The sequence below is a fragment of the Crinia signifera genome, chromosome 1 (assembly GCF_055691185.1).
Source record: "Crinia signifera chromosome 1, ASM5569118v1, whole genome shotgun sequence".
Lineage (NCBI taxonomy): Eukaryota > Metazoa > Chordata > Amphibia > Anura > Myobatrachidae > Crinia > Crinia signifera.
In genome coordinates, this window is record NC_139217.1 from 250,209,147 (window position 1) to 250,223,829 (window position 14,683).

General features: G+C 42.1%; 1 protein-coding gene across 2 annotated transcripts in view; it reads right to left on the reverse strand.

Annotated features, from left to right (window-relative positions):
• The window catches only part of PCGF3 (polycomb group ring finger 3), a 93,534-nt gene that overhangs the window by 15,432 nt on the left and 63,419 nt on the right, over positions 1-14,683 (reverse strand). For both annotated transcript variants that reach the window (XM_083179999.1, XM_083179991.1), the window contains exons 3-4: positions 9,015-9,111; positions 6,046-6,101 (exon numbers count right to left, since the gene is read on the reverse strand). In XM_083179999.1, the coding sequence (XP_083036125.1) occupies positions 6,046-6,101; positions 9,015-9,111 (153 nt within the window). The remainder of the gene's footprint in view (positions 1-6,045; positions 6,102-9,014; positions 9,112-14,683) is intronic.

Genomic DNA, 14,683 nt, shown 5'->3' on the forward strand with positions numbered 1-14,683 from the left:
GTGATTTTAGGGCTATTTTTAGCCTTTTCCCCCCACAATGAAAAAATCCCATCCATCGCATGCCTTAAGTTAAGGCATGCGATGCGACCGATGCGATGGACGCGATTTTACATAGGAAACAATGTTAAATGGGCCAATGGACTCAATTTTTCATTGTATATATATATATTTTACATGACAAATGCCCCCCATTGTTAACGCCACCCCACGATGAACGCCAACCCGAAGCGTGGCGAGCGCAGCGTTACGCGCCCTCCGACATTTTCATACCCCCACTATCCACGATGGCGTGGAGTTGACTTTATATAGTGTGGCGAACGTAGCGAGCCACCGAGCCCGAAGCGTGGCGAGCGCAGCGAGCCCTGCGAGGGGACGCGTAATATCTGTGAAGTAATGCGCGTCCGCTTGCCACGCTTCGGGCTCGGTGGCTCGCTGCGCTTGCAACACTATATAAAATCAACTCCACGCCGACATGGATAGTGGGGGTATGAAAAGGTCGGAGGACGCGTACCGCCGCCATGCTTTGGGTTGGCGTTCATCGTGGGGTGGCGTTAACAATGGGGGGGCATTTGACCCATCAGAGTTGGGCAACAATAAAAATTGGGGTCTGGGTGGCATTTAACATTGGGGCCAATGTAAAACCGGGTCTCTGGGACCATTTTACATTGATTCCAATGTAAAAATCGCGCGATCGACGCAATTTTTTGGGGTCCCGATGGATACAATTTTTTTTTAACATCAATATTTTTATTGAATCCAATTTTAGGGGGGGGATACAGAAAAAAGAAAAAGGGTAACAGGGATACAAGGGTACAAGTGTGGGATGGGGGGGTTAACATCTGCAATCATACAATCAAATTAGCAAAGAAAGTATGCTAGGCATAAAATACAAAGCAAGTAGGACATATGACAGATATGGATACAATTTTTATCACTGGCGCCGTGCTAGGAAACAAGTACCCTTCTTTCTACTCCAATTTGTAGACGAAAGTAATGAGTTCTCTTATCCATCCCTCCTACATTTTGACTGTAAATACCCTGTTTTGCCGCCGTCACCCAGGAAAATTGCATATTGACAGTGGCAAACTGTCAGTGGAGGGCACCGGCTCATTTAAAGGTTGCTGGATATCATTTTTGCTTGGCGTGCATACCTACCTACATTTTGACTGTCTGTAAATACCCTGTTTTGTTGTATCACTGTCCCCTTTGTAAAGCGCAACGGAATATGCTGCGCTATATAAGAAACTGTTAATAAATAAAATAAAATCTTGAAATTGTCTTTTTAGTAGGAGCTAATCCTCTCTAGTCTCCCTCTGATATTACAAACACATTGTTGAACCTTCTTATTTCTTTAAGTCAGAGGTTTCCAAACTTTTTTGAATCCCGGCACCCTAGAGTATCGGAATATTTTTCAGGGCACCCCTAGACCAAGAGTTACCAAGAATATATATATTTTTTTAAATGAAATAAGTTGTGCTTAAATTTCATCCTTATGTCCAGTTATGTGGTGAGGAACACAATTCACTTCTGTTTTCCCACATATTTTATAATTGGAAGCCCCAAGCACTGATTTTGCCTGTTTCATTGGCCATAAATAATCTGAATTGGTTCTGGACCACCAACCTGAGGCACCCCCTGCAAGTGCTCCGAGGAACCCCAGGGAGCTTAGGCGCATAGTTTGGGAACCACTGCTTTAAGTCTTTCCAAGTAAATAGCAATACCTCTTACTACGTCTAATTTGTTCCATAATTCTTCTTCATTTTCAGGATTAGGATAAAATGCAGGCAAAGAAATTTATTGATTAATGTGAAATGCTGAAACAACTTTGGGTAAAAAAAAAAACTCGGGTTAGTTCTTAGTACTACTTTTTCTGGTAGTATATTAAAGTATGGCTCTTCTGCCCAGAGGGCTTGCATCTCGCTCACCCTTCTAGCAGATGTTATTGCCACAAGAAAAACAATCTTCCAAGTCAAATGTTTTAGAGGTATTTCAGATAGAGCTTCAAACGGACTCTTCATTAATGCTTTCAACACTAGGTTTAGGGCCCACGACGCCACTAAATTATTTACCGGGGGTCTTAATCTCTTGATTGCATTATTAAATCTTATTATGAGACTTTCTTCTGCCAATTCCTATCTAATAGGACACTAAGTGCTGAAATTTGTACTTTTAAAGTTGAGATAGCCAGTCCATCGAGGACTGGCTATCCTTGAAGAACTTCAGATGTGGGAACTTCATTGACCATTTCCTCTGAACCCCTCCAGTTAACTCTATACAAACTCTATAGTATGCTAGAGAGGATACCTCTTTCCTAGCTTGAAGGAATATAGATACAGTTGTCTTCAAAATTATTCAACCCCCACTGAAATTGAATGTTTTGGCCAGTTTGACATTGATTTTGATCATTCAGTCATCTTGCTTACATTTACATGAAAGAGGCACTTGTAGGTCAGAGAAATATAAACTTAAGTTTATAATGAAATAACCACAAATGTCTTTTCTGTGCTCACATCATTATTAGTTTTTATTCAACCCCCAAGTGACATTCAATCTTAGTACTTAGTACAACATCCTTTTACAGTTATAACAGCTTTTAAACGTGAAGCATAGCTCGACACAAGTGTCTTGCAGCGATCTACGGGTATCTTCGCCCATTCTTCATGGGCAAAAGCCTCCAGTTCAGTCAAATTCTTAGGCTTGCGCACTGCAACTGCTTTCTTTAAGTCCCACCAGAGGTTCTCAATTGGATTTAAGTCTGGTGACTGCGATGGCCACTCCAAAATGTTCCAGCCTTTCCTCTGCAACCATGCTCTAGTGGACTTGGAGGTATGCTTGGGATCATTGTCCTGTTGAAAAATCCAACGTCTCTCAAGCCTCAGGTGTGTGACGGACTGCATCACATTTTCATCCAATATCTCCTGGTACTGAAGAGAATTCATGGTACCTTGTACACGCTGAAGCTTCCCTGTACCTGCAGAAGCAAAACAGCCCCAAAGCATAATTGACCCTCCGCCATGCTTCACAGTAGGCAAGGTGTTCTTTTCGTCATATGCCTTGTTCTTCCTCCTCCAAACATAGCGTTGATCCATGGGCCCAAACAGTTCTAATTTTGTTTCATCAGTCCACAGAACACTATCCCACAACTTTTGTGGTTTGCCCACATGACTTTTGGCATGCTGCAGTCGACTCTTCTTATTCTTGGGAGACAGCAAGGGGGTGCGCCTGGGGGTTCTGGCATGGAGACCTTCATTACGTAGTGTGCGCCTTATTGTCTGAGCTGAAACTTCTATACCCACATCTGACAAATCTTTTTTCAGTTCCTCAGCAGTCACACGGGGACTTTTATCCACTCTACGCTTCAGGTAGCGCACAGCAGTCGAAGTCAGGATCTTCTTTCTTCCACGACCAGGTAGCATTTCAATAGTGCCCTTTGCCTTGAATTTGCGAATGATGCTTCCTATGGTGTCTCTTGGTATGTTTAACTTCTTTGCAATCTTCTTATAGCCATTGCCCTTCCTGTGAAGACAAATCACCTCTTCTCTTGTCTTCCTGGACCATTCTCTTGACTTCACCATGTTTGTAACCACACCAGTAAATGTCTAGAAGGAGCTGAGTATCACAGTCATTTTAAAGCTGCCTAATTGGTGCTTATTATGCTTGATTGGTGCTCGGTGACATCCACAGGTGTTTTCAATACCTGATTGAAAACACCAGAATTAACCTCTCTTCTTCAGAGTGGTAGTCTTTAAGGGGTTGAATAATTGTGGCAATGAAGAAACCACAAAATACACATTTACTACTGTGTTATATAAACAATTGATGTCAGTTTAGTTGCATTTGGTTCTTTAAAACGTCCTTGTAGGATTTCATTCTGAATACAATTCCAAATGTACACTATAGTCCCTAAACCCCTTTACAGCATTGGGGGTTGAATAATTTTAAACACAACTGTATGACTTGATCCGATAAGCCTTAAGTTTTAACGCATTCCTTTCAATCTCCATACCATCAATGATAATGCCGCCGAGTCTGGATGCATCACCTGGCCTTGTGACAGAAGGTCTGGAATCAGAGGGAGAGTCCAGGGCTCTTGCACGGTCAACTTCAGGACTGTGGCAAACCACTCTCTTCTTTGCCAAAATGGAAGGATTATGATCACTTCCACCTGATCCTCTATGACCTTCTTGAGGACTCGATAAAAGGAAAAGGGAGGAAAGAGGTACCCCAATCGGCAGTTCCATCGGACTGAAAAAGTGTTTACGACTGAGGTCTGGGGCAGATAATATCTTGAGAAGAATTTGTTGACCTTCTTGTTGATGCGTGTAGCCATCAAGATCAATACCTGATTTCCCAAACCTTCGCACTACTTCCTTGAAGACTTCGCCGTTCCAATTCCCATTCTCCATTGTTCCTGCTGAGAAAATAGGCTAGAGTTTTCTCCTTGCCTGGTACGAATACTGCTGTAAGGGACATCAGGTTCTCCTCTGCCCACACCAAGATCTTTGAAATTACCAGCATCAGGGACTTGCTCCAAGTCCCCCCTTAGTGATTTAAGTAAGCAACTACTGACGTATTGTCGGAGAACACCCTTAGGTGGGATCCTTTGATTTGATGTGTAAGTGCACTGATTGCTCTCCACACAGCCTCCGCTTCTCTCCAATTTGATGACATTGAGGCCTCTATTCTTGTCCAAGACCCTTGGACAGTTTACCCTTCTAGATGAGCTCCCCATTCTGATTGGCTTGCATCGGTCGTTAGGATAAGGAAACTTGGTAGTTGTAAAAACGTGGCTCTGCCTTCTAGTTCGGGATGGGTCTACCATCTTAGTGACTCCCTGACCTTGACACTTAAATTGACATAACCTCTCTTTGCAATGTCCCTTTTTATGTAAGGCAACACTGTCCAGTGAAGGGTTCTCATTCTCCACTGGGCCCAAGGTATGACTCCAATGGTGGAGGACATCATGCCCAGTAGTTGCAAATAGTCTTTCAAGGAAGTCGATCTCTTCTTCATTAGTGAATCTGAAGAAGCGTGCAGACGCGCCAGGGCATCTGGGAAATGTAGTCTTACCGGCTTCAGTATCTTCAGCAGGAAACTGGAAGCGCCGGGAATCATGGCTGCTGCACAGTCCCCTGGTAAACGTAGTCCCTCCGGAAGGTGGAAGTGAAGCACGACGTGGACGCCGGCAGCAGTGCCACAGCTACCGCATCAATACTTGCAATGGAGACTTACGATTTTACCGGCTCCTCTGTTTAAGCGCTGCTATGGTCATGGAAAGGCACCGCACAGAGAGTCACGCTCCCATGTGCTTCACCCCCAGAGTGAACCCTGTATCTAAAGGTGAGCCTTGAAATAATCAAACACTACTGCTCAGCTAACTAACACAAGAGGAGGAGCAGGGATTTATACCTACAGGGGGAGGGACCTGGAGAAAAAAGTAGCCTGTCTAACTACAAGGAAGGGGATGAAATCCTAAGGTAATGGCTCCCATTGGGATCGTAGAAGAAATATATATACATACACACACACACACACACACACACACACACACATATGCAGAGACTGAATGTTTGCCAATTCTTTATAGATAGATATATATATATATACACACACACACACACACACACATATACATACATACATATATACATATACACACACACACACACACATAAATGTGTCCTCATACATCTTGCCTCAATACACCACGCACCGCAAAATGCATAGCGTAACTGATCCAGCAAGTCTCATGCAACTCTAATAACTCTGGCCATCTTATTTTGCGGAACATGTGTCTTATTTTCATTGTTGAGGGAGGAAGCTCAAGAAGCTTCTGCTGATTCAAATGATAATGGAATTCCAGGAAAGCATTTTAATTAAAAAGTAACACAAAAAGACGCTCAACACTACAGAGTCCAGCCATGGTGTGATTAAGATGGGCTGTGTAACCCCAAGCAGGCTAGATGTACAGTATGTGAACACAGCCTGACAATTTATATAATACACACAAAGGTGTGTTTCTAGTGTAGGAAAAAAAAACCTCACCTTCTTGGAGACCAGGAACCAGTTTGTAAACGATATCTTGCATTGTTCGGTCATGACTGAAAAGGCAAATGAAAATTGGTAGGAAATGTATTGTTTTAGTAAGAAAATTATGTTGTAAAATTTATCATGATATGCATTAACTTTTGGATTATAATACTCCTCTCTTACACCTATGCAGATGTACCTTAAGTAAACTCTAAAGGCATAAAAATGACTACTTATGGCCAAGTAAAAGTTTTTCATAGACCGTAATAGGGAAAAGGAGTCTAAAGTGTTAGAAGTGTTATAATGTGTAATATTTTATCTGGAATAATTTTTTTGTTTTAAAAGAAATGTATTGCGAACAGACTTACTGTACTAACACTTGTTGCTTGACCATAGGCGAAGGTACGGGGTGGTCCGGGGGTGCACCGCACCACCCATTAGACCGCCTGCCGCCGCTGCACACACACTATCTAAAGAAATGAGAGCAGGGCAGAAAGAGCTGTGTGCTGCCCAGCTGTATAGTCACAGTCTTCAATACTCCCGCTGGACTGTGAGCCAATAGGAGCTCACAGTCCGGCAGCCAATCAGGAGCGGCCACCAATATCACGCACCGGAAGTGAAAAGGGGTTGGGAGGGGACAGAGCCACATGAGCAATAGCACTGTTTTAGCCACGCCCCCAACGTGCAATGCCGGTTTTTATGGCATTGCACTGCGGTGGGCAGGGCTAAAACGGCGAATAGTTTGACCCCCGCCATGGGGGGTGCGGGAGTCAGGCGGTTTTGCGGGAGGGTACCAGATTTCCAGAACTCTCCCGGCCATTCCGGGAGGTTAGGCAACCCTGCCCCCCGGCAACGAGCAATTTCACTCCCCATATGCAATGAGCATTTAACAACTCCCTCTTGGCAACAAGCATGTACTCCCCCTTGGCAACAAGCATGAAGCCCCCTTGGCATCAAGCAAGAACCCCCTAGCAATGAGCATATAGGTAAGCGCCACTTATGTGTCAAATATGTTATGGCATGACGGTTTGTTAAATAGTATGTAATGGGCATCATGATGTGTGGCACAATGTGTAATGGGCATTATGGTGAGTGGTCTTATGTGTAACTGGCATTACGGCGTGTGGCTTTATTTGTAATGGGTATTATGTAGTTTGCTAGAATGTGTAATGGGCATTACGGTGTGTGGTCTAATGTGTAATACCACGCCCCTTTTTGTGATGACACGCCTCCTTACCATGAGGCCAGACACCCTTTTCGAAGCGCAAAAGGTCAAACCTGCTTCAGTATTTGGCTCTGGGACCAAACATTACCATATTTCTAGATTCACCTATGTGCTTGACTATATATTAATACAAATGCAGAAGCAGTTTGTCAAGTAAGTACCTAGGTAAGAGACACTTCTATGTTATGTTAATATGTACGGATGATGTAATGGTTAGCATTACTGCCTCACAGTACTGAGATCATGGGTTTGATTCCCACCATGGCCCTCACTGTGCGGAGATTGTATATTTTCCCCGTACTTGCGTGGGTTCCCTCCGGGTGCTCCGGTTTCCTCCCACAATCCAAAAATATACAGGTAGGTTATTTGGCTCCTAACAAAAAAATTAACCCTAGAATGAATGTCTGTGTCTGCGCGTACATGTGGTAGGGAATATAGATTGTAAGCTCCACTGGGGCAGGGACTGATGTGAATTTTCAACTATGCTCTGTAAAGTGCTGCGGAATATGTGTGCGATATATAAGAAACTGTTAATAATAATAAATATGTTATATTCTGTGGAAACACATTCAGTGTTGGGTATGAAATCCCGGCAGTTACTATTCCGATGGTCAGGATGTCGACAGCAGCATCACAACGGTCAAAATCAGGATTCTGAGTGTTGGGATACTGCAGTCGGTATACTGTCAGGATCCTGACCACATCCAGACAGTCAGAATACCTTATATGTATCCATGCTCGTCTACAAATTACAGGAATCAGTCATAAGCTTTTCTTAAAATATTACTAATTTCTGCTACTGAACATGTCTTTCTAAAATTACGTTTTACTCATTATTCCAGTGAATAAACACTGACTAAACGCCGTTAACATTCAGATAGGATGCAAACATTAGGACACACACTTTTAGAACTGGTTGCGCTTTACCAACAGTGGAAGATGGGGTTTAAAGCACTAGAACCTAATAGATTTCATAATAGTATGCTTGTCATTTATATTGAGCTGCTAAGACTTGACTATTATGTTAAAAACTCACAAGCTCTTCCATTATATCTCGTTTTAAAGGATATCCATGTCTGAGCACAGGTGACTAATTTACTACCTCTTAGTACTTTACCATTTTAAATTAAACCCTACATCAGAATTTTTAAAAGTCCAGATGGATAATGGAAATTTCTAAGCCGCGTACACACTGGTCGATAAAATTAGCGATGTAGTGATGGTGCTCATTATATCGCCCAGTGTGTACACACCCGCGCCAGACGATGCAAGCTCCCGTGGGTGGTTAACCACCCGATCCGTCATCTGTGCATACACAGACAAGGTAGCAATCCACAGCATGGCTTCTGCTCCCCCCTCCCCACACCGTTGTTCATCGCCTGCCAGCATTGGCAAGTGTGTATGCACTTGCCAATGGTGGACCTCCACTGCCAAGTAAATTTTGTTTAGTATTAAATGACATTTCAACTTTTTACAGGGATTGTATAATGAATAATGTAGATGTTATACACTAGCTAATGGCTTTTGAGTTTTCTCTCTCATTTTCCTCCTATTTCTCTTCAGCGCCCATCCCTCTCTTTTTATGTCTTTTCTTGTAAATGTGCATATTTTTCAGAAAAACAATTTCCTGTAAAGTAATAAACTGGTACAATGTTTCAGAGGACACACAAGGTGAGCATTTTACACACACAGTCCTAACGATGGGAGAGACCAAAACACACCATCATTTTGACTTCCCAATGTCAAGGGTTTCACTTACCCTATATACTGTAGAGGGTGGCTTTGATGGATGACAATTCTGCATGTGGGGCAGGTGTTATTTTCTTCCAAATATTTCACCAAGCAACTCCTGCAAACTGCAAAAAGAAATAAAAACAGGTCATTATTTTTATTTGAAGAAAAGTGGCCTTTAAATATAAAAAAAAAAACACAGAAATGCTACGCTTACATCCTGCTTTAAAAAAAATTATAAAAATAAAAAACAAGGCCACAGTGCATTTTTGTTAAACTGCAAAAAGGCTAATTAGCAAACTATTCTACTTAAAATCACTCCTTTCTTGGCAGCCATCTGTGTAACAAACAGGTCTTTGCTTAATGTTAACTTCCCAATTACTGTCATACAGTGCCATCTAGTGGTCATATGATAAAATGTTATACAGCAATAAACTTTGCTATGGTAAAAAAAAAAAAAAAACACAGCATGTTACACACAGTATAAAAACCCCTCAAAACATCGACCGATAAAAGACTTTTGGCTGAAATTCTAATTATATCTTTTGTGTAATTTAAAGAGCTGGGAGTGTATACATCACATAGAAAAAAGTTAGTCTAATGTTTTTTGGGCTAAAAAATTATAATAATATAAGTAAATAATCATGATCTTCCAAATGTGTAAGATTGCATATGTACATCTTGATTAGATGTTAAAATGGACCCCACAACGATGCGCCATTGTTCCATCCCACCCCTCGTGTGATGTCAGCGACCCAGCTTATTGCCGGGTCGCTAAGGGAGCTTTACCTCACAAATGCCGGGTCCCTCCCAGGACGGACCAGTGTACAAATCCTGGGTGCGACCTAGCATTTGCGATGTGAAAGGGGTAGTAGATTGACAGTGTCTAGGTCAACAAGCAGGGTGTCCATTTTTATCTTGTAGCACATAGACCCCCAATTAGCGTACCACTTTGCTCGCCATGTTTCAGGTACTTTACTGTTCACAATCGCAGTGCACATGTGTGGTAAAGAATGAAAAAGTACAAAATAATTTAAATAATCATGGTGACCATATGCTGTTTCGACCATTATCACATCTACCTATTTACCAGTGCTTGCAATGCAGGGGGGGGGGGGGGGGGGAATTATATCTAATTCAACAAGTCAATGCAAGTTAGTACTCTGTAAATGGGGATACACCTGTGGCAATTTCAGCCCCATTTCTAAGCAATCTGTCTTCGAAATGGAGCACTGATTTCTCAGTGTGTATGGCCCTGGGCGACAGCAATGTGCGGTGCCACGTGTCGCTATGGCCAGCACGGAGAGACATTACTTGCACTGTCTTTCCTAGATTGTTGGGTTTTGCCTATAAACAATAGGCAAAACCCCGCTCTGCACAGATCACTCAGCATCGTAGGGGGGGCATCGCTAGTGCCGCGAGATGTGCTGAGCGATCTGTGCTTAGCACATCGCTCAGCACGGAGGCCAGTGTCGCCCCATGTGTACGTGGCATAACAGTATGTGGCTGAGCTTGGACAAATCTTATTTTGTTTCAAACTTATTGCCAAATATGAAAGTATCTCTGTTTAGGAATGGTTACTAACCATACCATGCGAAAATGAAAAATAAAAATCTTGTTTATAGCTTAAAATAAATCGTGCCTCAATCATGCCATGTGACATATCACTCCTTAATTCTGATGGTAGTATAGATGTGGAACAGAAGTGCTCTCTCGATTGTTTATCACTTTTATTGCGGACGCTGTGCATTGGCCAATACAAACTGAATGCAGTGATCATCGGATGGCCCAATGGTCGAATAATGATGAACTTTTAAAGTTGTTGCTTACCTCATCTGTGCTAGTGTGTTCTTACAGGTTACATAGTAGTTAAGGCCGAATAAAGACGTGCGTCCATCGAGTTCAACCTTGGTGAGCGAGTATGATCTATTTGCTACATCCCGTATTATACGGTGTGTATTCTGATTTATTTAAAGATGGATTATAATTGTTGTTTGTACCCCTGGATGTTTTTACCCAATAAATGTTTGTCCAATCTTATTTTAAAATGTATTTATTGTGTCTGCCAACACCACCTCTCCTTTTTGTAAGGGAACAACATCATCATCTTTCCTCTAGTCTAAATGCATGCCCACGGTCCTAGAGTCCTTCCTCAAAGCAAAAAGTATGCCTGACTGTTCCTAATATTGGCCCTGGATATATTTGTAGTTTATCATGTCTCCCCTAAATGTCTCTTTTCTAGCATAAACAATCCAAATTCGTTCAATCTGTCTTCATAACTTAAATTCTCCAACCCCTTTATTAGCTTTTTTGCTTTCCTTTCGACTTTTTCCAGCTCTAGGATGTCCCTTTAATAGTGCGGGGACCAGAATCGTACTCCATATTCTAGATGCGGTCTATCCAATGCTTTGTAGAGTGGCATAATTACATTTGAGTTCCTAGTCTCCATACCCCTTCTTATACACGTTAGTATCCGGTTGACCTTATTTGTTTCTACGTGACACTGAGCACTACACCCCAGTTTGTTTTCAATTTGGACTCCTAGATCCTTTTCCAGATCTGATATACCCATAGTAACCCAGCTTAGGTTATAACTAGCACACTGTTTATGTCTCCCCACGATGCATTACCTTGCATTTATCCACAATGAACCTCATTTTCCATTCTTTTGCCCACTTTTCTAGTTTATTAAGTTCACTCTGAAGCGGGGAGATATCATGGTTTGTTCTAATTACTAGGTTCAGTTTTGGGTCATCAGCAAAGATGGAAACTTGGCTGAGTATACCCGCCCCAATATTGTTAATAAATATGTTAAATAAAAGGAGCCTTAGCACCGACCCCTGTGGCACTTCACTTAGTACTGGTATCATACTTGATACTGCACCATTTACAACCACTCTCTGTTCTCTATTCCACAGATAGTTTCCTACCCATCTACAAATCTTTACCCCTTGTCCCAAATCCTCTATTTTATTTATCAACCTCTTATGTGACATGCAAATCAAAAGCCTTAGCAAAATCCAGGAAGACCACGTCTACGACAGTTCCATTGTCTAGGTTGTTGCGGACTTACTCATAAAAGCTTAATAAATGTAATGGAAGTTATCCCAGCCGGATTTTGAATAACTATAATGTGCCTCCACCCAAGCCTCAAAGGTTTTGTGCTTCAGGAGTAGGCTTGGGACAATCCCATGAGGTCAGTTAATATGCAATGCTAATCGATATAGTAGGTAGCATGTAACAACAATTTCATTAGTATATGAATTAGACAGGTAATGATTTGTTTGGCACGAGAGATTTTTCACAAACCGATGTTGGTAAATACGGTGTGCACTGCCAGGAAAAAAATAAACACACCAGCCGGCATTCGACACCCCAACGCCACAAACACCACCCGGCCTCCAACACCTCCGTCCTCTGCAACACACACCACACGGGATTGGACGGCCCCCACCTCCGCTTCACACGCAGGCGCCACAGAAGAAGTGGGGCGGCAGTACTTGGTGATAACTGCAACAGGTGATTGTGAGTGGATGCCAGTCATTAGGGTGTGGGCACACCAGGCACCCCCCTTAGCACACCTATGCATACTACTTAACCATGCCAGACCCTTACCACTGATTCATCACAGCAGTCTGCTGATTAGAGTAACTCTCCTTACTTGCTCAGGTTTTGCATTAGGTATTTGGTTAATGTAGATAAACTGTTTTATGGATATATAATAACCTAACAAAAAAGAGGTTTAAAATCTGCTTTTGAATCATGCATGTTGCTACTACACATGCACTTTTGGCCCTAAAACGAACATCAATAGTGTAAACACTGAAAGAATTACAATTTTTAGAAGTATATTCAATCCATTGTGAAATTTTCTGAAAAGTAGCCTATCTTGTAAAACATGATGTTAAACACAAAGGAAAAAAAATGCAAATAGGCAAAAAGGATTGCAAAAAAAAAAAAAGCTAATACAAGTAATATTAACATACACATAATATTTGTATTCATATAGGCAATTTTTAGCTTATTTGCATATTTTACTTTTTCAGGAGAGACATAACGGATGTGGTTACTCGTGTACCCATAACTCGTTACAATAAGCCCACTGATTGCTTATTTCTTAGTCTTTTATTCTGTGTGTCAGCTGCACAGCTGTGATAGTCACAGCAATCTATTACCGGGATGTCACTCTATGGCAGCAAATCCTGTAAACAGCAGAAACCCAACTCCTAGTTTTGAGAAGCCATAGTACGCAGACTGTGCTTGCGGTGTCCTGCTATTTGGAAAATAATCCCTTCATCTCATAGTCCTGAACAGAGGTTTTGTTAACAATTATTTGGGTATATGAGCAGTTATTATATGTCTCAGAAGAGCATCTGAACTGTGTTTAGCGGGCAACAAAGTTGTTCCAGTGCACCCAATACTGAAGAGTTTCTTAAGGAGAGATTATCACTAATGTCAAGACCAAAGATTCTTACTTAACAGTATTATTATGAAGTACTTAGGGTTAGCGTTGCTTTTTCAAGGGGTTCTATACATTTATTGATATTTTCTAGCCATAGTTGCCTACCCTCCAGCATTCTGCAGGAGACTCCCTGAAATAACAGCAATCTCCCTCTCTCCCTCATGTCAACTAGCCCACATTACACTGTTACATTTTTCAGGGAACAAGGAATGAGAGCTAGATACATTTACATTGAATCATCAGCACCATTTCCCAGCACTTTACCAAGTACAGTAGCTCTTACTAACATAAAAGATTCCTCTCAGATGTAGCCGTACACACCCACGCTTCTAGGTGCCACGTTCACAATCTCTTTTCACAATCTTTCCATATATGGAACTAGACACGCCCTTTAGGTGGAGCATGACATGCCCCCTCAATGGAGCACTTTGCAAATTATTACCAACTATAATCTCCCTGAAACTAGTTTTCAAAAGTAGCCAATAGCACATTTTGATACTGCTCAAAACCTATTATAATATACTGTAGTAGGAGAATATTTTGGGGTTGGAGCAATTTGTTTAGCATTCTCGGTTTTATTTGGATATAAATTCTGAATGAGGGGGATATTCAATCACCGGCGAGCATCTCCCGTTGGGGGAGATGGCCGCCGGACCCTATTCAATGCTGTCTTCCTCGACAGCATTGAGCAGGGGATCTTGCAGAACGAGCCCGAGCCAAGCTCACAGCCGCAGCTCGACTATTCCCGACCACTTCTCGCGGCCACGCCCTTCTCACCCGGCAGCAGGCGGGACATTGAATCCCACCATCTTGTTCTCGGTCGAGCTAACCAAGAACGGGACTTGGTCATGGCTCTCAAGCCAGCTCGACAGCCGTGGCCCCCAGATTGAATACCCCCCTAAATCTAGCTCCTCTCATAGAACCGTAAAACCTGGACATGCCATAAGGACAAAGAGGTTCTGAGAACCAGTATTTAAACTAAAAACTATACTGATAAAGAGATGAAAAATCTAATGCCCCTTTCAGACAGCACTAAAAAATGGTATTTTGCAGATTTTAAACAGTTTTAAAACAGTAATCTGTGCGGTCTGAAAGGTGCAGAGTGATTATACAGTTTCCAAAAAAAATGTTTTTTGGAAACGGTAGAATAGCAGGGTCCTACCCGTTTCAGACCCGTTTTTTTTGCGGTCTGAACGGGTCTGTAATGTTACTTAGGCAGCAGTGAGCACTATTGG